Source organism: Akebia trifoliata, chromosome 1, assembly GCF_017979445.1.
Source record: "Akebia trifoliata isolate Shusen 1 chromosome 1, ASM1797944v1, whole genome shotgun sequence".
Lineage (NCBI taxonomy): Eukaryota > Viridiplantae > Streptophyta > Magnoliopsida > Ranunculales > Lardizabalaceae > Akebia > Akebia trifoliata.
The window spans coordinates 35,880,579-35,904,372 of NC_141375.1; the positions used below are offsets into that span (position 1 = coordinate 35,880,579).

At 33.7% G+C, this 23,794-nt stretch overlaps 3 protein-coding genes across 3 annotated transcripts; 2 read left to right on the top strand and 1 right to left on the bottom strand.

The window, feature by feature from the left end:
• Positions 1 to 7,394: 7,394 nt before the first annotated feature.
• Positions 7,395 to 8,092, top strand: LOC147412185 (Thioredoxin superfamily protein). The gene has a single exon (XM_086457293.1). The coding sequence runs from the start codon at positions 7,450 to 7,452 to the stop codon at positions 7,849 to 7,851; it is 402 nt and encodes a 133-aa protein (XP_086313419.1). The 5' UTR covers positions 7,395 to 7,449; the 3' UTR covers positions 7,852 to 8,092.
• A 2,759-nt stretch (positions 8,093 to 10,851) lies between these two features.
• LOC147412186 (SMAD/FHA domain-containing protein) lies at positions 10,852 to 13,113 on the bottom strand. The gene is made up of 2 exons (XM_086457302.1): positions 12,523 to 13,113; positions 10,852 to 11,443 (listed from the first exon to the last, which is right to left on the bottom strand). Exons 1-2 carry the CDS (start codon positions 12,998 to 13,000, stop codon positions 10,947 to 10,949), a joined length of 975 nt encoding a protein of 324 aa, XP_086313428.1. The 5' UTR covers positions 13,001 to 13,113; the 3' UTR covers positions 10,852 to 10,946.
• Positions 13,114 to 15,805: 2,692 nt separating this feature from the next.
• On the top strand, positions 15,806 to 19,957 carry LOC147412187 (coatomer subunit zeta-1-like). Its single transcript, XM_086432609.1, is given in 7 exon segments — positions 15,806 to 15,817; positions 16,697 to 16,714; positions 16,716 to 16,857; positions 17,303 to 17,450; positions 17,563 to 17,640; positions 19,385 to 19,469; positions 19,585 to 19,957. Coding segments are annotated over 7 exon segments (543 nt in total). The 3' UTR covers positions 19,645 to 19,957.
• Positions 19,958 to 23,794: the final 3,837 nt, after the last annotated feature.

Here is a 23,794-nt window from a genome sequence, read left to right on the forward strand (position 1 = left end):
GAATTTGTCTTTTAAATCCCTCTCAGACGAAAAACCTAACAATCCTTGCCGTCGTAAATACGATACACAGCGCACCATCTAGATTTGCTGTTCTAATCAAGAAGACTGCGCGATTGCCTCGGGCCCACTTATTCATCAATCATGAACAACTACGTATTTTGATTCCTTGAATCCTTAGGATGTAGATGTATCGCTATCAGTGGATCGCATCAGACATAAATCCAATCCGTTCGTATGGGATAACTTCGAATATGGCTTAAGTATTTGGGTTATCCATATCCGACCCATTTGATAGTCCAATTTGGTGAACTCTTTCTTTCTCAATGCCCCCCCCCCCCCTCTTTCTTTTCAGGCATAAAATGGGTCAGAATTCTATTCAAAATCGAGTTATCCAAATTTTATTAGATAGTATAGCAACTAGCATAGAAGTACATAGAAATATGTTGAATGGCCTACTTATTTGCCCCGACCCAAATCAGGAAATTCAACCGGGTCAAAAAGCAAAATGATTTGGATATGATATTGTCTAGTAGGCTTCAAGTTGTATTCGAATACGAATAAATAATTCAAATCTTAATATGGATACACTAGATTTGTCCCCGGGTCCAGCTCATTTAAAGTCCTACTCACTTCTTTCAATGTTGAGATTGATAATTCAAACACTAATGCTGAGGTAACACAAGGTACTTACTGTGATTCTCACAATTTTGACATAGGATGTGCACATAACCATAGATGTTTTTGCTTGTGATACGAGTAAAAACCATCTATGGTTATGTATGCATCTCCACATTAGAATTGTGAGAATCACAATAAATCCTATGTCACCCCAGCACAACTCTAATGCAAATTGTTGAGATCAGTGAGATTAATTGAATAGTAAGAAGAGGATATTTTTCATTAACTGGGTTCTTAAGCTTCCATCCCAAAAGTCATAATGCATTTAGAAGGGGCATCTACATTCCCAACTGTACAGTCTATTAAATTAGAGTCATGACAATCTAACTCCCCCCCCCCCCCCCCTTTGACATACAACCCGTATGCCCCCATCACAAAATCGTAGATCATTTACCTCGAGATACACAAGAAAAGATTTTTAGTTCTATATATCCCAAGGCAAATGATCTACAGCTCTTTGGTGGGGCCATAAGGGGTGTCAGAAAATCATTATTCATTAAAAAATGAGATATTTGCAAGCCCATGTGTTGCAATTTTATTATAAAAACTCCCTTTAACAAATTTGTTATTTAACAAACCTTTACAAATTAGGCCAACATAACTAATTTAGTAAGATTTTAAATCTTACTATGAGTTATTGGCCCACATGGATTATCAAATTGGCAATCCAACACTACAACCTTTTAAATTTCATAAACAACTCATATTCCAAAGAAGAAGAAAAAAAACTTTTTTGAACTTGATCCATGGTATTGAAAATGGATACAATGAAAATTAACATTTTTCACAAAAAAGAAAGTTAAAGTTTCCTGAATTTTGTACACTATAACCATTTGGTATCGGATCATGTTTTTGGATGCCACAAATTGATATGGTTAGTATCTACTCCAAGATTTGTTGAGTAACAAATCTATCACATCAATTTGAATTTCTTGATGTGAATCCCCACTTTAAGGTTTGTTAAGTTTTTGTGATAATGTTGCAATAGTTAGGTCCACTGCCATTGATGGGTAAATCTCTCTTGAATAATTTCTCCTTATTTATATATCTCTATCTCTCGACAAAATTTTTGATTATTTGTGAGGTTATTTTGATGTGTCCCTCTCACTTTTGGTGAACATAAGAAATGCCCCCCAAATTGATGACAGTTGACAAGTCATTGAGATTTGATAAAAAACTCTTCTTCTCTTTTTTTGTGTCAAAAACTCTATTTTCCCTTAAAAGACTATATCCTCTTCAACCTTTGGGATCACCTTTTTTTTCTTATGTATTTTCAAGGCTTCAACCTCATCTTCTGTATTCTCTCTAACTTTCTCCCAATTCCTTTGATTTTGTTTCCAAATATTAGGTAGTTTGAAAGTTGAAAAATAAAATCTTGAAATAAAAAATAAGGACAAATTATTTTGCTTGGAATTTGATGGCAATAGATTTTCGATGAAAGAAAAAAAAAATCAAAGATTTTGCCAATTTTTTTAAAATGAGAGTTTGTTAAGAGGGTACCTTATGATTACACTTATTGTAAGTATATAAATGAGGTATAGAGTAAATTTTTATTTAATGCCACTTTCAAGCTTGGATTCAAGACTCGATAATTTATATATTAAATTATTTTGAAGAATTAACCTCATTTTATTTGGTTTAAAATGTGTTCTTTGTGGTTGTAGTAACTATGAATCAAGATATCATGAACTAAAAATAATAATAATAATTTGATTACTTTTGTTATCTTAATGAATCAGTTATGCCAATGTAGAAGTTCCATCGAATTCGAATCAGTTTGAAAGCAATTGATTCAGTCCGTCCGAACCTTTATGGGCCCTTGCTGGGTCATGTTGGAGCAACCTCAAGATTGTTCCTCATATCACACATCCTAACGTGAAAGTGTATAGGAACCATAGATATTTTTCATTTGTATCTCAATGAAAAGCATCGATGGTTCCTACACGCTTTCACATGAGGATGCGCGATATGAGGTATAATCTTGAGGTCACTTCATCATTATTCTAATAAATTCAATAGGCATGTAAGTGGAGGTCAGGTAACAATTTAATATTTTTTTAAAAGAAAAAGGAAGAATATTCTATTAGCCATGTTGAAGACAATATATTATCATACAAGTTGGAAAATATAAAAAATGAGGAACTACCCAACAAATACTTTCCTATTGGAATGAAAGTATATTATATATGCAAAGTAACAACCCCTCTCATGATTAGCATTACTTAATTCTAACTTTCTCACAAGTGTTCTTTGATGGAGCTTTTCATAATTAAAATTAAAAGAAAAAGAAAAAATCTTCACAACTTGCAATGCCAAATTCAAAGTATGTTTCAAATAAAGTCTTGAACTAGCAGCATGCCTAGCAAAATATATATTTTAAATATGAGTCGTGCAGGAGTGACCTCAAGATTTGACCTCATATCGCACATCTTGACGTGAAAGTGTTGTATAGGAACCATAGATGCTTTTTCACTCATATCTTGAGAAAAAAGTTTATATGATTCATATACAATACTTTCACGTCAAGGTGTGCAATGTGGGGTTCAATCTTGAGATTACTTTAGCATTATTCTTTAAATATAGGGTATATTTTATAAGATAACCCATCATTAATTATAACCATCAAAACCATATCCTAGGGATTAAAAAAAAAAAAAAACTTATTATTACATAATTACAATAAAAGTTCCTTTTTTTTACATTTTTGCACTGAAAATAGAATTGTCTTTAAGAAACATTTAGGAAAAATACATGTTTTAAGTTGCTAAGGTCCAAGGTCTTAAACATTAACACCTCTATTTATATATAACTTTGATTGATGAAAGAAATTTTATTTTACTCTAAATACTTGGAATTGTAGTTTTAAAACTTGCAAAGCTTGACTCAACTCAACCCCATTGAGGCTAGTCAAGTGGCAAATAGAAAGTAATAAAAAATTTAGATTTTTAACCCAACTCAATGCCTCAAAGTTGATGAGTAGACTCAATATTTTCTGAATTGACTCAATGAGCTGGTTCAATCGAGTATACAGGCCAGGTTACCTTAAAATCCAATTGAGTTGATTCGAACCAATTTTGAATCAACTCGAAAGGATTTAAAACTATAGTTTAAATAATTAAAAATTGTGATTATTGATGATGCATTAAGACTAAGCTAATGACGTGAGATTCCTTTATACCTTGTCGCCAATATATGAATAAGAAGTCAAAACTAATAAACTAAAGAATCGATGACATAAAAAGAAGATACCCTGAATCTTTTTTGAGTTTTAGATTCCCTTTTAAACAAAGTGTATCATAACCCCCACCATTAAAGAAAATAAACTTTAAGCACGACATAGCCACTTTAATTCTTTCTAATAGAAATGTATACAAAGATGCTGAATATTAAAAGTGGATATGGATGGCTTAGATTTATAACACGTGTCCATCAACCAATTGATTTTCAAATATCGTGCTTTAAGTGAAGATCTTAATGTTAGCATGTTAATATTCATAAATTTGCAATTTAATTTTAATTATTGAATGAGATATTAAACTTCTAATAAAAGCTAAGAGATACATCGTGGATGCGAAAATTGTTCTAGTTGACTCGATTCCATTGAATTTCAAGGCGACTTGGTTAAAACCAACGCGTGATATTTTTTTTTTTTTGACTTATAGAAAACCGAGATCCTCCAATCACATTTACCAATGTGTATTAAATCGTACCCTTAATTTACAAAAATACCCTTATTTTATTGATGTGGCACGCACTGAAGAGTCTGTGAGCAAAAAATCACTCCCTAACTCATGGTAGTGGACACAACTGAGTAGACTCGAAAATGCACGGAGTCAGATCACAAACTCAGTCGAATTTTGGCTATACGTAATGTTTTTGTGTATATTAAATAATTAATTTACTATAAAATATCAAAAAGCATTTTTTAAGACATTTGTAAATTTAGAATATTGTTATTTCACTTATATGACTTGTCTGAGTCAACTCATTACTTTATACTTGATTTGATGGACATCCTAGTCAAGTTTTAATACCATGGGCCTGCTATATGACAAAAAAAAGAACAAATTGTCTTAAATATTATTGGTAGGAGGTTTAACGTTACAGTTATAACGGTAGTTAAAATACTTAATAGTGGGTTCAATAGTAGATAACGACAGATTTAATGGCATTTTAAATCTTTATAAAGTTGTAATCATGTATTAAATCTTGGTATCCTCCCTCATCTCGTCCCCAACAATTACTGAGTTGACTGTCTTGAGGCATTTTACATCCGACGATTAACTCTATTTATTAACCTGTATTTATATTCCAATAATTATAATTTATTTTTTTGATATTGTTAAGGTATTCCCTAAAGACACATGTTAAAGTGTGTTAAATACACTTTGGAAATTAGATTTTGTACTGAAAATGACCTTGAAAGTTTTATTTTATATTCCAATTTTCAAAGTGTATTTATTGCAATTTAAACTAATGATCTCAATTGGATTTGAGGAAAAACTTTAGATTTCCTAGATATCAATTCCTAGGGATACACATTTTTCTAGGGATCCATTTGTCTTTGGGAATCCCTAACATCCCAACAACGTTGGGGAATCTCAAGTCTCAACCCTCCCATGGGGTAGCATTTTCCAATTTGGGCTTTGAGACACATGTTTTCAATGGTTCTCAATTGTACTTGGGCCGGTCAAACCCCATCTTGTTTGACCCATTCCAATTCAAATCAACCATTCAACCACATAATTTACCAATATACCATAAGACTCCAAACCATGTAAATGGAGGTTCAATATTATGTTATATATATATTTACTAGAGTAGAAGGTTAAAGGCAATATTATTGGAAAGAGAGATTAAAAAAATAAAGACAATAAAGTTGAAAGGTCAATCTTGAAAATCAAGAAAAGAAAGACAATAAATTAAAAATTATCCTCGAGATTTGTAATAAGATTAAATCTCAATCCGTCTTTATGTTGGGATAAGGGGAGTGGGATACATCTTTGTATTTTATTATCTAGACAACAAGTGATTAATTTTTTATGATATGTGAATTTATTTTTATCAACAACAATAATTCGTGTTGACGAGGATTGAATCCCAAATCTAATGGCATCATCACCATTGACTTTACCAACACGTTAGAAATCTTAATTTTCATAGACAACAAATATTTAATTCACTAAAAATAATTAATTTACATTCAAATATAAAACATAGTGATTTAACCAAGTTTTCATTAGGTAATCTTGGATCGAGAACAAGTTAAATTGACGGACATTTCACATTGAATAGCTAGATCAATACATCTAGAAGTTTAATTGTTTTTAAATTTTTTTTGCTCACAAAACAATTAATACAAGATTTCATGAAATCCCAATCCATCAATCCCACAACGCCTAACGCAGGTAGTTTTGTAAATTGGAAATGCCTTCAGTACATATTACTTTCTGTAATTGGTCGATCATGACTATAAAATTTCTTTTCGGATGAATTTTTCTGTGAGTAAATTTTTTCCACATTTGAACTATTTTAAAGTTAGGTTTTTCAGTCGAAGGTGTCAGCTTGGACGAGACAACTCATCCATGTTTTGAGTCTTTGTGTCGTTTCATTTTTTTTTAAGAATAATGATGAATTCACACGATTTTGACGTGGTAAGGGCACAAAACCACACATTTTTAATTTTACTGTGTACCGTAATGAAAGAGATCTATGATTTTGTGCCCTTGGCACGTCAACTGCGTAATAAAACCGCATGCATTCATCATGACTTTTTTTTTAATAAGGATTTCTTGACTCCCCTAAGACTCTCTTGATGGGGCAGCATTTGTCAGATCAATAGTTTTTTTCATCAAGACATACAATTACTCTTATTATTTTGGTGATGTGCAGTGGTGTATTCGAGAAAAAAATCTATGATTCTAACACATGCCATGTCAGGAAAGCATGAGGGAGTACGTAGTTGGGTGGAGTAAGAAAATCACGATTTTTTTTTTTTGCTATTATAATACGTCAACTTAGGAAACATCGATGCCACACACACCACGAGCCAGTGGCCATTTAAAGCTAGAAATAAAAGATGGTAGGGTCCACCATTCTCCACAGATAGTGCCAGTTGGGCCCACCGTTTGGCAACATGTTACGTAATCAGAATGAAAGCAAACCTGATTTAAACACGTGTCACTCTCATGTCCCTTCGTGAAGTGCGCTCCAAAGATGCTGGTTCAATCTCCCCTAAAGTTGAATAATAATCTTAATTGCCAAAGCCCAAAGGCAAAATAATTATAATAATAAAAAAAAAAAAGTAAGAGCTTTCGAAAGAGAGAAGAAGATTTCGCCACGTGTCACAAAGAACGCATCATGACAAGTAAAGCAGATTTTCACTGATGATGACGTCATTCCACCAGGGAACACCACCACCCATTCGTTCACGTAAGCTGACGTAACTCTCCCTTTAAACAGCATAACAAACGTCATCGCTAACCTACGCTCATTCCCTACCTCTCCTCATGTGCCGCCCCCTTCCTCCAACTAAGGAGTTAATCATCCAATACTTCTCCATCTACAATATTTAATAACTCACTACTCATTTAACCGTCAATCTCCCAATCAACTTTACGATCGTGCAGTTTATATTGAGATATTGTTTTAATACGGTATTTAGAGATGTAGATAGTTTAAACTTTTGCTTTATAAAACCTAAACGTCCCAATTTGACGACTAACTTCTTCTTCTTCTTTGTTTTCTTTCTTCTCCAGCGATGCAAGGAGGATGGATTATCAAAATTTATTTAACGGAGGATTAACTCTGGAATTAACGCCGTTAAGAGGGATGATATTGCCTTTAACGATTGACGTTGCAGAATCTACGGAGAGAAGGATCGAACGGTTGATATTAGAGAATCCAGTGATAATATTCAGTTTATCGTCGTGCTTCATGTGTCACGTGATGAGGAGGTTACTGTCCACCTTAGGAGTACATCCTACCGTAATAGAGTTGGATGAGGAGGAGATGGGTGTGCTTGCGGCGCACGGTAGCGATAGAGTGGGTGGCAATGCGCCGGCCATTTTTATAGGTGGGACTAGCGTTGGAGGACTAGAGTCTCTGGTGGCTCTTCATCTAAGTGGCAATCTCGTGCCCATGCTTAGACAAGTTGGTGCTCTTCAGGAATGATTCTCTGATTATATTTGTACTTTGGGGACTTTTATCAAACTTATACAAGTTTTAGGAATTATCGATATCTCTCTTCTAAAACATGCTAAGCATTGTAATTTGTTTAGTTTATGTTATGGATCATCGTTACCATTACAGTCGTATCTCGAAAATTTGAGGTTATCATCTGAATTAATTATGATTCTCAAATTGTTTTTTATAACTTCATGTCTTATGTTAATTCAAGTGTGTTCATATATATATATATATATATATATATGCTCTAAATACTATAATTTATAAGATTTAGATTTTCGATATTAAATGTTATACGAGATATGAAGTATATATATGTGCTATAATATTACATATCCATAATCAAAAGATGTACTTTCTAAAGGTGCATGGGATATAACCTTCTTGGGATGTATCATTTATGAATCCAACCATTAATTACATCCAAGGCGCTTGAGTTTTAATGATGGAGAAAGTTAAGCCTTTATCTTTAGGGGTAACAAACCTATTAATAGGGATGTTTGGTCCAATTCCAAAATCTTAATTTAATGGTTTGACTTATAATCTTTCTTCCTTCCTAATTTGATACATTTATAGGGATTGATAAATTAGATATTTATAATCAAAAGCTTAAAAAAAATATATAAAATAGATATCTTTGATACAATTGAAAATACTTCCTACTTTGTACATCATGAGCAATGGATAGTTGTCCTTTATGAGCCATTTGGCTCAATAGATTCATGAGTTCTTTTTTTTAGATGCCCCCTGTACGCCCCCCCTCATAGAATTGTAGATCCTTTACTTCTGTTAGGGAGTGTATGGGGGCATCTGAAAAAAGAGCCCCTATACAATTGAAAATACTTTCTACTTTGTACATCATGGGCAATGGATGGCTGTCCTTTATGAGCCATTTGGTTCAATAGATTCATGAGTTCTTTTTTTTAGATGCCCCCTGTACGCCCCCCTCACAGAATCGTAGATCCTTTACTTCTGGTAGGGAGTGTATGGGGGCATCTGAAAAAAGAGCCCCCCCCCCGTATGCCCCCTACACAGAATCGTAAATCCTTTGTTTCGGGATACACAAGAAAAATATTTATGCTTTTGTCAGGGAGTGTATGGGGGGCATCTGAAAAAATAGTGTAAGATTATCATTAGTTGTCTAGATTCATTATAGATTCTTCAAGATATACAAGACAAAGTTAATGATACCAAATTCACCTGTAACAATCTCCACCTTAACTTTAATTCTACCAATTAATCTTTTCAAAGATGCTCAAGGAACTATATATCATCTTTAGTGCGCGCATAGAACATTAATCAATCAAGTCCAAGCAATATTCAAACTTCATGGATAGAAATATTTGGCTTCGCCATTATATTTAAAATAATTTACTTTGTATACTCTCTTGATTATTATGTCTTTTAAAATGAAGAGAAATCCATGTTTATATGTTAAAAATAAATGATGGTTTTATTAATAATACAACTAATTTGGAGCAACAAAGATGCAATATATAGTTGTGCGATCATTATAATTATTCTATAGTATACTTTGCTGATTCGACTTTGAAAGTTGATCAAGTTACGTACATTTGCTTTGTATTCCTTTTGATATTTATAGTGATATATTTCAAGAGTAAAAAATAAATATCATCATCACTATATTCTTATCATGAAGATTTGGGGTAAACGAATCATGTCTCCATTCAATTATGTTCAAAGCCATATCTTTTGCTTGAAAGTGTTCTTATTTGCTTTCACTGCCTTATTTAGTTATGTTAGTGTTTTTTTTAGGCTTCCCCTTGTTTTTTAGAACTTTCAATAAAAACAGAAGTTAAATGTACACATTGAGAGAGAGAGAGAGAGATTGGGTTCATGGAGCGATGACTCACCCATCCATATGGACTGCATGTGCACGTAACACCCAAAATAATGATCAGGTGCCGCATGGATGCAGAGAATGAAGACATACATTTCAATTTTAAGATGGTTTTTACGAGAGTTTTAATTTTCTCCCAAAAATCACCCCTTTTCTACCTGTCAAAATTCACACTTGTTCCCCTAACTTTCTACTTGGTTTTACAATGATTTACACATGGACGCACTTTACGCTGTTGCAACCAAACATTTACAAAAAGTAAAGAACAAGGATCCAAAACGGCATCCCATTCCTAAAGAATAGGAACGATGTCTACGTGGTTAGTTTTGGTTGGGGTTTAAAACACATCGGGCTCCTAAACAAACAAGCAGTGCATGCAGCCCTGTGTATTTTAAATCCAACCAAAACATGTCATATGTAGACATCGTTTGTAGCTGTAGGAATGGGACAATGTTCTGGATCGTGACTCAAAAGCAAATTTCAAAAAAATAAAAATGCAATTATGGAGCTATGCGGCAATTTGCAGGCATACCAATCAGGGTGTGTCTAGAAAAATTTTAAGAGCATCTAATTAAAATCTTAGAAATGAAGGGTAGATTCAAATGAAATACCAAAATGAGTTATAAGATTTACACAATAGACACTCTAGAAATTACATAGCAACTTGTCTTTGGACAATAACAAATATTTGAAACCTTATCTTAATTATAAATAGATCTCTTAACTTCTACACCTTTGAGACGAGAAGAAATGAATCCAGTAAGAAAGTTGATCAATGGGTTCAATTTTCACTCATTTCTCCAGTGCAAGCTCACGCAACTAACTTCTAAGTGAGGGGGTGATGAAAGTTGACAAAGTACCGGAGTTGGAGTTCTTGGCAACTCCAAGTTGAATTCTCACAAGCAATCAAACATTCAAGTTGTAAGTATAACCGTTAATTTTCAAAAGTTATTAAAACGTTACAAGTCCATGTCTCAAGATCACAACTCCAATCAACAGTTGGGTAAAAATTACCCATTAACAATGAAAACCCTTCCAAGCCAACACCTGCAATGTGCTAACTTCATATCACACATATCACACAAATCTACACATGGCTAAGAAAAGCGTACCAAACTCACAGGTGACAAAAACTTCCTTCAAAAGAGAAAAAAGATACAGATTTTACATGGCATAGCTTTGAGCAAAAAAACAAAATAAAAAAGCTTACATATAGCCTTCAGTCTTCTATCTCTTCCTCACCATTGTTATCATCGTCATCGTAATCTTCTTCTTCTTCGTTGTAGTCTTCTTCTTCCGGTTCTTCATCATTAACAATGAAACCTCCTAGACTATCTTCTTCTTCTTCTTCTTCATCTTTATTAGCATGGAAGATTTTCTTCTGTACTGATCTTTTACTACTTTCTGTATCCTTAAGGGGCCTGATAGGGTCCTTAGATCTAGTTGTTGTGTATTTGGGTCTTTTACCACTTCTCAATTTTGCAATTTGCAACTTCTCATCTTCACTCTCACCTGACCAATCGTCATCATTATTGCCTTCATCTTCCTTCTTTCTCCTCGCACCCTTCTTACCTCTAGACCTATTTCTCTCATTGACCTCATCATCCTCACTATCCTTTCTAGGTGACTCAAGGAACCAGTCCCAATGCTTTATATCACGGAGAATTTTCTTTGGATAGTTGTCGAATTCGCAACCCATTACCATGAAACCAAACTCTGTGATTCACAAAATAATGAAACATGTATTAGTAGCACAAATAGCACTTTGTCCTTCCCAAATACACAAAATAATGAAACAAGTAATCAACACAAAGAACACTTAGTCCATCCCAGATGCAATAAATTAAATCTAAAATTGTCATTTTCATATGGCGCCGCACTTGACAAGAGATAAAAGGTATAGAAGTGGAGAGAAGAGACGAGAAACTCAATTTCTCTCCACCATGTTTGGATTGACAGGAATGAACTTGGGACAGCTTTGGAATTTTAAACTCACCTTTTTCTCTCTCTTCTTCTCTCCCCACTTAACAATCCAAACAAGAGAAATAGAGAGAAACTCATTTATTTCTCTTCTCTCCATTTCTCTCAAGTCTCAATCCAAACACCGCGTAATGGGTCAAGGCTGTGGGAGCGGAAGAGCTTTCCAGATTTTTAGAAAACTACTAAAAAGGGAGCTGCTATTGTCCCCCAAACTTTTACTTATCGCATCCCAAATTCTTAAATAATTCATCACACCCCAATTAAAGATTAAAGAGAAATTCCCGTAAATGTGCACAGCTTACTACAAAATTCCAGTTCATTTTAATTACCAAACCATGTTTTCCAGTGAGTAACTGACTTTTATATAGGTAATTTGAAAGTGACTTTTATAATCAGTGACCTTGCTAATAAATTACCAGCAAGATCACAGGTAATGTTAAAGTCAAATGCTATTGATATTTTTAAAGGCGAGTTCGCTGATTATAAAAGTGACAAACTCACTTGAAAACATGTTTTGAGAATTAAAGTAAATAGTGTACCGGATTCGGAATTCTGCAATATTGAAGGCAAGAAATGGTAATTTTACCCCCAAGATTAAAAAACACTCTCCAAACATTACAAAGGTTTAACTCAAATTATAATCTCAACATTACAAAATATTATTACGCTCCTTCAAACAATATCAGTAGTTGTGATGTATAGAAATGTTTTGTTTTGCTTTATTTTTGGAAGTTCTCAGACACTCTGTATCAAATACCTTGTATTCAGCTATATATAAGAAATCAAATACGGTTATTGGGGGTGTGAGGGCGAACCTTTAACTGGGTCGATATCCGAAACATCAAGAGATCCAAACCCTAACTCTTCATTACATGATCCATCATCACTGCTTTGAATGTTTCCCGCCAGTTCCTCCTCCACTGAAATCACGTCTTTCTTCAAACCCCTCTTTTCTTTCTCTTCTTCTCCCTCAAATACACTTCTCTTCAAAGTAAACAAAGTGGGGTGTTTAACAGAGACGCAGAAGGAATCACCGACTCTCATCTCCCCTTTATCAGAATTCCTGAAAACCCTAATATCACCAACTCTATTGCTGAAAACCCAGATAGGATTCTTCCCCAAAACTTCGAAATAAACCCTAGGATCTTTACCATCAGAGGTGCGATGTTCAATTGAAATATGGTGACGAGAGACTGTTCGATCGTCGAAAGGAAACCCCAACCCTCTACCGAACTCGATCTTTGAGCTAGTTTTGATGACGATTTTCAAACCAAATTCACCTTCGATCTCCATCTGTTTCTCTGATCGATCTGATGCAGAATTGCTCGAGAGGAAAGTCTGCAAACTTCAGAGGGAAGAGAACCACGCAGGCAACTAAAGGAGTGGGAATATTTGAATATTGGTTCATGTGGGTCCTATATATATATGTGTGTGTGTGTGTGTGTGTGTGTGGTGTGTGTGATTCATACAAATTCATAGAAATTATTATCTTACAAATTCATAGAAATTATTTGAAAATAAGTATACGTTAAGAAAGTTTTTAAATTGAATTAATGATTTGACTCGTCAAAGATAGATAAGTTCGATTCTTAAAATCAACACTCTTAATGTAAACATCCGAATTTGCATTGGCCTTACTTCGGGAAATAGGACTTAAAATGGGACGGATTTTATTCGAAATTCGAGAGAACTGAATCCAAATTTAGCGGGTTTGGTTTTTTCAAATATATTCAAATTAATATATGGTTCAGATATGGGTTGATGTCCCTTTACTTGGGTCGGATCCAGATTTCGGGTTCAATACTTCTGCAACAGAATCATATATGATTTCGGGCTCGGGAACAGGTTGAAGGTGAGTTCCTTCACTTCATCCATAACAGAACGATTGCCAACCGTTTCCTCATCTCTATGCTCCCACGTGCACCGCCTCTCGGAAGGCATTGGAGTGAGTTAGCAGCCCGGACTTCCTTTCCTCTCACCCACCGAAATTGCATAAATAAAGAAAAAAAAATAAGGTCGATATAGATCCATTTCATATCCACCAAGATCTGAATGATATATTACTTTGTAAGTTATATTTTTATATTTTTTAAATTATCTTTCATCAATTAACAATTGTTGGGTGTAGTGATCAAGAGCTCTCTTTAAATGAGGAGATCATGAGTTTAAGTCATCATTTGGACAAATTTTAGCAATTTTGATTGAAATAACTTCGAATGATTTGACATTATCTAACCTGATCGACACGAATCAATTAATTCGATCGAATCAGATCCGAAAATGGATTTAATGGAAGTGAAATGGTTCATATATGGTTTTAGCTATCAGGACAAAGTTGGATTCGGATCCAGATATGAATCTGAATAAAAAATTTGGATATGAATGCGGACACACTCATATATTCATAAAATTAAAAATGTGTTTTAAAAATTTATATACATAAAATTATAAACTAATTTAAAGAGAGAAGAAAAATAATAAAATTAACTAAAATAATCATTTTTATTAGTAATCATAATTTTCAAGAAAAGAAAAATATTTAAAGTTGTAATATAATCATTGTACGACAATATATAATTGCGCTTAAAACAAAGCTTTAATAACAAAGATGATTATTTATCTAATGAAAATAATCACAAAGTAATTTAGATGCATAGATAAACAAAAGTATACATTTTGAAATATGATTTATGAATGTGAAAGAAATCAAGATAAGAAATATTTTTAAATTATTATCATATTAAGTTTGGGTTCATGCAAATTGGATTGGCTGATACCTATGCCCTCGCCCAACCTAATTTGAGTTGGGCATTTTTTTTTTATTGCCGAACTCAGGGTTGAACCCAGGCTAATTATGCCCAGACATGACCTAAGGTCGAATTCTTTAACCCATCGGGGTCAAGTTCTTCAACCCATCGGGTTCGGGTTTTTCCTGCCAAGTTGCAACCCTAGTTCTAGACAACATGTTTTATACTAAATGGACTAAAAGTTTCAAAATGAGCTGATTCTTTGTACTTTGATCTTCTTTTGCTTGCAGTGAATAGGTAATATATATAAACTTTTTAAAAAAAGATTTCACTGAAGTAAAGTTAACAATATAGCTCGTCGTGTACAAACTAATGCAAAATTGTTCCAAGAGCTATTTTTTCCACCAAGGAGATCCTAAGAGAGTGATAGGACTATTTGAAAGCTAGGGTTCATTGCATGCGAATCAATAAGCATTTGTTAAATATATTAAATCATTAGAGAAAATGGGTTATTGGGTAAAAGTGCAATACTTAGGACATTGCATAAAGGTGTTTGTCCCAACCTCTTAATGTTGTTCTCTTTTGCTTGTTTTCTTTCTTCTCAAGTTGGTGATTGCACTAATAAAAAAGTTGACATCTCAATCTCAAATTGAGTTTTAAAATCACGAACCAAACTAGTGATTATACGTTGATTGAGAAATGATTTAACTCTTATTACCCTTTGTAAGTCGTAACCATGGTTTTAAATCTTGGATTCTTGTCATGTTGACATCTGAGTCTTGGATGATTTTCAAAATCGTTCAACTAACGAGTTCATTATTGAGTGTGAACCGCGAACCATGAATTCGAATTTGAATCCAAGTGAACTGTCGAACCAAGTAACACCAATCAAGATCTTAGAGGAGTGTTTTTCCCGAGATACCAACGATAATGCTATTAGGGGGTCAATGGGTCGGTTCAAGAAAATTTTAACCATGATCATTATATTTTTTTCGGATCCAATTCTCAAATAAGGGAAACGGAAACGCCAAGAATCACGAGTAACCATCGATTCCGATTCTCAAGAATTGAATGAAAAGACAAATTGTTAAAAATCATTATCATTTTTTTTTCTTCTAAAAAATAACATATTATTTACAAAATATAACTTAATTATAATTTATTTTACTAAACTACCCAGGTATGCTTGACTTGGCAAGCACCGATGAGTCTGTGAGCCAAAAAACGACTCGTGAGTTTGACACCCCTAACTGGGTTTCTTTCACTTTAATAATCGAATTTCAGTTTCTGACGAAGTACATATATTGATCGTAGATTGCAACCTCCGCCACTAACCTTCACCACTCCACCAATGGCGTATCGAGTAAGAATCTCTCTCTCTCTGAGTTCTGTTTCCCAATTTTGCTCGACAAAACTCTCTGAATATGTTTTATTGGAGTTCGATTTCGTCTGATCTATGGAACAAGCTAACTTTGATTACTTTTATAAGTTAGATTTCGTTGTGCAAGAACAGGATCAGATTCAAAGATAATTTTTTGGCGAGGAAAATGAAATTTTCTTGCGATCTGTTTAGTTTAGATCTGCTATAGCTCCCCGTTCTGCATTTAGATCTGCCACAATACGTGGATGTCATTAATTTAGAACCAAAATTTTTACTCAAGTTCGTTCGTGTAGATTCTACAAGTGACCTCAATTTCATAAATTTTTGTGATTCAAACACCTTTTGACTTAATATCGAGGAAAAAAATTGTTAATACAGTGCAAAGGTTGCTATTTTTCAGGCCTAATTCAGTATTGCTTACTATTTCCAGTAAACTTGGAATCAGATCCAGGGGACTTTGGAAATGGATTTATGTTATTTTCTACAAATTATAGAATATGCTAAGTTGGAATGTTAAGAATTCGGTAAATTTTTGTATAACACGTTAGTAATCTTTGAAGATGATATCCTTGTTTACCAACCACACATTGTCTAACCAAATCCAGTTCGTTATGGATTTTTCCAATTGCCACATAGGAAATTGAGCACAATTTTGCAAAGAAATAGCGCACATGTTTCTTGGGAAGAGATGGGAAACATGCTCAATAACATTTGATTGAATAGTTGATGGTTCTGTGTGTTGTTGAAAAGTTGCAAATTTCAGATTTTTTCCATTATGGTTGAATTTTGGAGAACTCTTGTTTGTTCTCTATGAATTTATACATCCTGATTCTTCGAGTTTTTTTTTTTTTTGCTATGTAGGAGTCATGCCCATCCATTAAAAAACATTCTTCTTTTGGATTCTGAAGGGAAACGCGTAGCTGTCAAGTATTATTCGGATGACTGGCCAACATTAACTGCAAAGTTAGCTTATGAGAAGTCGGTATTTACTAAAACTCAGAAGACAAATGCCCGTACAGAAGGTAACATACTTAAAATGTTACATATTTTAGTTATCCATTTTTTTTTTTACAATTGTAGTTTGAGCAATTCAGAATGTTTGGTGAAAGCTCTTAACAACGAACGTTGAAGGCTTTGATTTTTCTTTATGACATTCTTGCTAATTGGTAGTCAAATGTAGGAATCAAGGTTTTAAGTTGCAATTTAGGTACCTGACATTCTTTGGGTCTGAATTCATTGTACCCCAAGGATTTAGTACTTTCCCTTAGTTTTATATAGAAAAAAAATGAATATATATATATAGTTCAAGAGAAAAGCATGGATTCCCAAAACGCATTGGTGTACATCCTACAATAGCGCCATTATGTTTGGGAAGTTGATGGTAATTGTGAGCCATGTTGTTAGTTGGTGTTCAAATTTCCTTACTATTGCAGTTATATTAGTGGTTTGATATTTCATCGTCTGCAGCGGAGATAACGATGTTCGAGAATGATATTGTTGTCTACAAATTCATCCAAGACCTGCACTTTTTTGTTACTGGGGGCGATGACGAAAATGAACTCATCTTAGCCACAGTTCTTCAGGGGTTCTTTGATGCCGTTGCCCTTCTCCTCAGGTCTTATCAGTGATATTTATGACTTTTGCCTCTTCACCGATTCTTATTTAAATGATGATGGTTTCTCAATTTTCGCATCTATGCTATCTAATCTGGTACATCCACGTTACAGGGGCAATGTGGACAAAAGGGAGGCACTGGAGAACCTGGATCTTATCTTTCTCTGTCTCGATGAGATTGTTGATGGAGGGTATGACAATCTGCTTCACAATTACGTATTCTTTTTCTAAGCCCTTTGTTGATTGTGCTATTCAAATACTTTATTAGCGAGGTTGTCTAGAAATTCCACTGTTCTTTTTCTTGTTTGATAGGAAAGATAGTTATGAGATGATAAATTTTTTAAGAGTAACTAGTCTGAGTATAGAGATCATTATGTAGACCCCAGAATCGAAAAATGATGTAACTTTATCATGTAATTCCTAACAAATTATAATTACACGTACTATCTTTGGCCATCGTAGAGTGCCCTTATACAAGAATCTACTGATATAAATAGAACATCACACTTGGAAACTGCCTTCTCAGGCGCTTTTGCTAAAGGATGCATATCTTCCATAGCCAAAATCATTCAATTCAGGTTTATCATGGTAGGTTGACCTCTCTTGTTAAGTTGTGATCCATCCCCCTTCTTCTTCTTTACTGTTGGTGGTAGTGAGAAAAGCTTATTACATTATAATCATGGATCATATGTAATCATCTCTAGGGTAATTGCTTTTGTTAATTTCTGTTACCTATGTAAGGCTAGTGATGTCATTAGGGAAATGTTCAGCAACAAACATTTTGGCAAAACATTTTTCAAAACATGGGTTAGAGGTTTTGGAATGGGCTGATTTTTGGTGAGGATGATCTGTGAGGAGATCATCATCACCAAAAATCAGCCCATTCCAAAACTTCTAACCCTATCAAAAATGGTTTACAAAAAATGGACGGTCCACGATTTTTCAACTTGTAAACAGGGGCTAAAAGTTTTGGAATGGGCTGATTTTTGGTGAGGATGATCTCCTCACCGTAGAGATCATCCTCACAAAAAATCAGTCCATTCCAAAACCTCTAACCCATGTTTTGAAAAATGTTTTGCCTTTGTTGCTGAACGGGACCCATCGATTATAAATTTGCTTAGGCGGTTTGGAATTACTTTATTTCTTTTACATATTTATTTACTAGGCAGTATTGCCACACTTTCTTGGTTAGAGAAATGATCCTTTGGATTATGGTTCCTTTTGTTGTTTGCCGAGGAATTTGGAAGGAGATTAACCATTGAGCTTTTGAGTGGAGGGTCATTCTTTCTAGGAAGTTATTATTAGCATTGGTCAGTATTTCTTGCATAAATTATTGGTTATTTTACAGGCATAATATACTTGATCCCATGGCATTTACCACATCATGGTAATTTCTCTTCCCAAATGTGACTATTTCGTTCTCATCAAACTATGGAAACAGTTGGCCAAATTCCTTCCTTTACATGACATTATAGAGATTTGGAGTGAAACAATCACATTTGAGAAGTGTGGGCATGAGAAAGCAATTGTCTTAAAATAGTATCATCACCAATGTGTAATATTGGAAATTGCCATGTGACTGAAGCATCCCAATCAAAATTATATAAAACGGCTATGCTTTATGGAGTTGAATGATGGGCAATCAAGAAAAAACACGCACATGGACCGTATGAAGTAGAGATGAGCGAGAGGAAAATTTATGAATGATAAAATTAGGTACGAACGCATTCCTGATAATATAGGGGTAACCCCAATAGGTGATAAACTAAGGGAAAATCAATTGAGATGCTTTGGTTGTGTGCAACAAAGACCAATAACATGCAAGTTGAAGGTTATAAGAGATTGAGAAGGGGATTTTTGTCTTGAAAGTTCTCTGACAATGTTTCTGATTCATCTAGGAAGTTATAAGAGTTGAAGCTTTTGTCTTTTGTACAGGATGGTTCTTGAAACCGATGCAAGCATTATTGCAGGAAAAGTTGCAAGCCATAGTGCAGATTCTGCAGCACCCTTGTCTGAGCAGGTGATGTAACTTTCCGTTTTTGTACTCCCCTCCTTAGTAGAAAAATGAGAGAAGGAAAATATTCTCTTCTTTTTGTTTCTAATAAAACCCCAAACACTCCTATTTTTTCTTGCAGACTATAACTCAGGCACTCGCCACGGCACGTGAGCATTTAACAAGATCACTTCTCAAATGACGCATCGTACATAAGAAAACAAGAGGAAAAAGGTTGTCTTCGTTTCTTTTACAAAAACATTTCCCTTCCCCATTTTTCATTTTCCTGAGTTGAGGTACGGCAGTCGATTTTAGAAGGGATTAGTAATGGATGATGATACTGTTTTAGGTGTTTAAGGTCCATCTTCAGCCAATTTGATTTGATCTGTTTTCACAGACAAATTCGTTTGTCTAATAATATAGTGTATTCATTGTAATCCACACCATCACCATCAACATAAGCCATGTCCCAACTGTTTAAAATTTGGATCAGTTAAATGAATCTTATTTCTTCATTCCTTTCTACCATGGGTTGTATCCTTTGTTAATTAAACATATGCTCTCAAATCCCCTTTGTTCTTCCATGGTCCACTTCCATTTTGGCCTACCTACTTTGAATCGATCTGCACCATTGGGTTCCATCAATGCCTATATTACCAAACCATCCATCGTCTCCTTCACGAGAAAAACTAAGATTGCCTAAACCAAAACCTTATATGAAAATGTGAAATCCCAATGGGTTAATAGTTCCTTTTTGTCCCGGCCAAGACCAGAATGTCCTGCTGAAATATTACGACGTGGAACGAAATGTGATGTATCACGGGAAATAATAGGGCCTAGTTGGAGACCAATGTGGTGATCTTATCCCAAGAAAAAACCACTCTATTGTGCTACTGATGCCACAGGAGTCAAAATGGTAGTTGTGCATATGAAGAAAAAAATGTGTTATCCTCGAGATAAGTATTGTCGAAATTAGAATTATCCGGATATATGTAAAATTTCAATAATTGGCTGTCATGCTTATGCGACTAAAATAGTGTGTTAGCAAGTTGGCACCTTCATGCTTGGTTTATATAGAGTCTGAGTTTGATGTGAAGACATGAGTTGTGCGAAGTCACCCATGCGTGACACATCAGCCATGTAATTTAATGCCTTGACTCAATGTTTTATGCATACCCCTCACAATTTGGATAATATCTTGGGCACCCCTACAAATATAAAATAACTTATATATCCTCATCTTCACTCAATAAATAAAAATCCTTAATTTTTCTCCTTTTCTTTTTCAAACTTAATATTCAATCTGTCGGAGGAGTAGAAAATGTTGAATTGTTTTTAAAAAATAAATGTAAGGTTTTCTAACCATTGATTAATAGGAGGTTGAGAAGAATGGGTCGGAGATTTGGTAGAATGGATAAGAAAATTTTGTAAAGAATATTATAAAGTAAGAAAAGAAAAGTGATAAACACTTTTTATCTTGACCTTTGTGAAAAGAATAATGATTTTCTTATGCCCCATCACATAATCATAGATCATTTATCTCAGGATGCACAAAATCATAAATCTTTTTCTTGTGTATCTTGAGACAAATGATCTACGGTTCTATGATAAAGGCATAAGGGGACGTATGTCAGAGGAGGCGTTAGATTATCACTCACTTTGATGAAATTTTTTTGAAACTTTTATATAAAATTTCATTATTTAAAAAAAAAAATTTTGAATCCCATCTTTTTGATGAATTGGTTTTGATGAAATTTTTTTGAAACTTTTATATAAAATTTCATTATTTAAAAAAAAAAATTTTGAATCCCATCTTTTTGATGAATTGGTTTTGAAGATGAAAATTACGGATGATGATAACTCATTTTGAGGATGAAAGAAAAATTGAGAGGTTATTTTTTGTGAGAGATTCTATTGTCGACACCAACTTTTGCTAATAGCCGTGTCTAAAATGTCTTTTAAATGGGTGAGGGACATGTCTAAATCATCCATTAAAGCAGCGGTGGAAGTGTCATTTTTTAGTTGGAGAGTGCCCAACCATCTAAACATAATGAGTGAGGGCCACGATTTAGACTGACAATTTTACTATAACCATCTAAATATATCTAATAGCATTGAATTTTGATGCCTAACACTTGTGTATATTTAGATTGTTCATTTGGTGGGCCCACACCATTCAACGTTCTTGATCAATGACGGTGGGGCCACTCCAAAGTAAACAGGGAACCGACACTAATCAGTCTTTTTTCTTTTTAAAGTGAACTTTTTTTTTTTTTTTTTTTTGTCAACAAGCTAAACTTAGTGAAATTAAGTTTTAAGAGAAATTCTATGGCAACAACTTTTAGAGTGGAGTTTGATGCCAAGACTTGCACAACACGGGTTATATGCGAAGCTACAAATGTATGCCACCTAAGCCTTTGAGGTTAGCAGCTCCACTTTTCAAGGAATATAAAAAGACTAATGAGAAAATGACTAAAAAAAACATACGTGGTATTCACGTTGTTGTTGACGTGGTAAGTGCACGTAACCATAAACTTATATCCTTATGTATCTTAAAGAAAAAGATCTATGATTCTATGTATTTGCTATATCAACCACATATGAATTGAGTATGTTTTTCAAGTCAGATTATCATGACTCATATAAAAACAGTCGTCTTGAAATCACGTTTTTCAGACATGGAGGTAGCCAGAGAACCATATATGCTTTGCATTTCACTCATATTTCGATAAAAATCATCTATGAATCCTACACACTTTCATGTAAAAAAAGTTTGAAATGAGATTATTTCAATATTATTCTTGAAAAAAAAAAAAAAATAATAAAAAATACTCTTCTAACTTTATCACTCAATCTTTTATTTTCAAAACTAGCGTCCAATATGTACTTCAACCCTTAGCCCAAGATGCAATTTTTGAGAAAGTAAATAATCATGAAATTTTGAGTAAAATATTTAAGATATGTTACAATGTTTAGGGTTAGGAAGAAAATGAATGACTGTAGATAAGATTGAAAATAATTTATCATAAATTTTGAAGAATTTGAAATAAGATTGATTTTGAAAAGAAAATTTAAATAAGATTTTTGTAAAGTAGAAGTGATGAAATTTTGAGTATAAACATCATGAATTTTTTTCGATAGATAAAAAGTAGGTTGGAAATGATGGACTTGACTTGAGAAAGAGTATACATTAAGGTTAAACTGGTCGGTGGATATTCTTAGGAAAAATATAAATTTTTAGTTAGAATCGAAGAAGAGGATATTTTGATTATAATAATGATTTTCTGACGCCCCCCTTCACTCACGACCTCATACCATCGAGAAAGCCTACATAAAAATATGGTTAGGAAACTCGGATTTACAATTTTTTTTTTTTATTTAACGAAACACGTGGCAGTTCCCTGTTAATTTCGTCGAAAACGAGTGGGTCTTCATGGAACTCATGTTGCCAGTTCATCAAAGAAAGCTAAGATGAGTGTGGATCTTGTATCTCACGCAATTGATTAGCTATCATATCCGGGTCTTAATTGCATGGCACGTGGCAAAATGTTTGACTTTCTTTTTAAAATTTTATACAAAGTATATTACAAGGTTTGGGAATATATATATACATAACCATTGAATTTGAGTATTTTCATCGTGGGCTTGATAAATAATGCACGATCATGTTGATTTGATCAAATGAATTTAAATATAATTGACTATAAAATAGTGTTTTGTGTGAAATTTACATAAAAATATGAATAATGTTGAAGTGACCTCAAGATTGGACCTCACATCACACACCTTGATGTGAGAATGTATAGGAATTATAAATACTTTTTCTCGTGATGTGAGTACAAAAAGCATTTATAATTCCTATCTACTTTTATATTAAGATGTGTGATATGAGGTCCAATCTTGAGGTCACTCCAGCAAGACTATAAAAATATTTCATTTAATACAAAGAGGAACCCCAATTAGCTGTACCGACATAATTAAGGACATTTGTGAAAGAATCACGATTAATTTGAGAATATTAGATGAGAAAGCAAATGATCTCGAATATATTTGATTTATATTATGGATTAGAGATAATTTATCGTCTGTTTGCAAGTTGTAGATAAAATAATTGTTTATACTTAAGAATAAGTCCTTTGATGTATGTGTTTTTGCAAGTGACATATACAATGCTAATTAATTAGAACAAGAAAGTCAATATAAAATCCAAACTTTATAAAGTTGTTTTCGATAGAATCAAAATGTAGATTGAAAGAGTAATAGTTGATATAAAGACAATTTAATTATACACCAAACTCAACTTTTGGCATAATTGAATAGTGGAAAAGGATTTGTTCGTTCACCACAAGGTA

Excerpts from the sequence above, each read along its gene's own strand:
- LOC147412185 (XM_086457293.1), top strand. The coding sequence starts at position 7,450 with ATGGATTATCAAAATTTATTTAACGGAGGATTAACTCTGGAATTAACG.
- LOC147412186 (XM_086457302.1), bottom strand. The coding sequence starts at position 13,000 with ATGGAGATCGAAGGTGAATTTGGTTTGAAAATCGTCATCAAAACTAGC. Across the intron at positions 11,444-12,522 it reads GGATATCGACCCAGTTAAAG|AGTTTGGTTTCATGGTAATG; the intron begins GTTCGCCCTCAC and ends TGTGAATCACAG.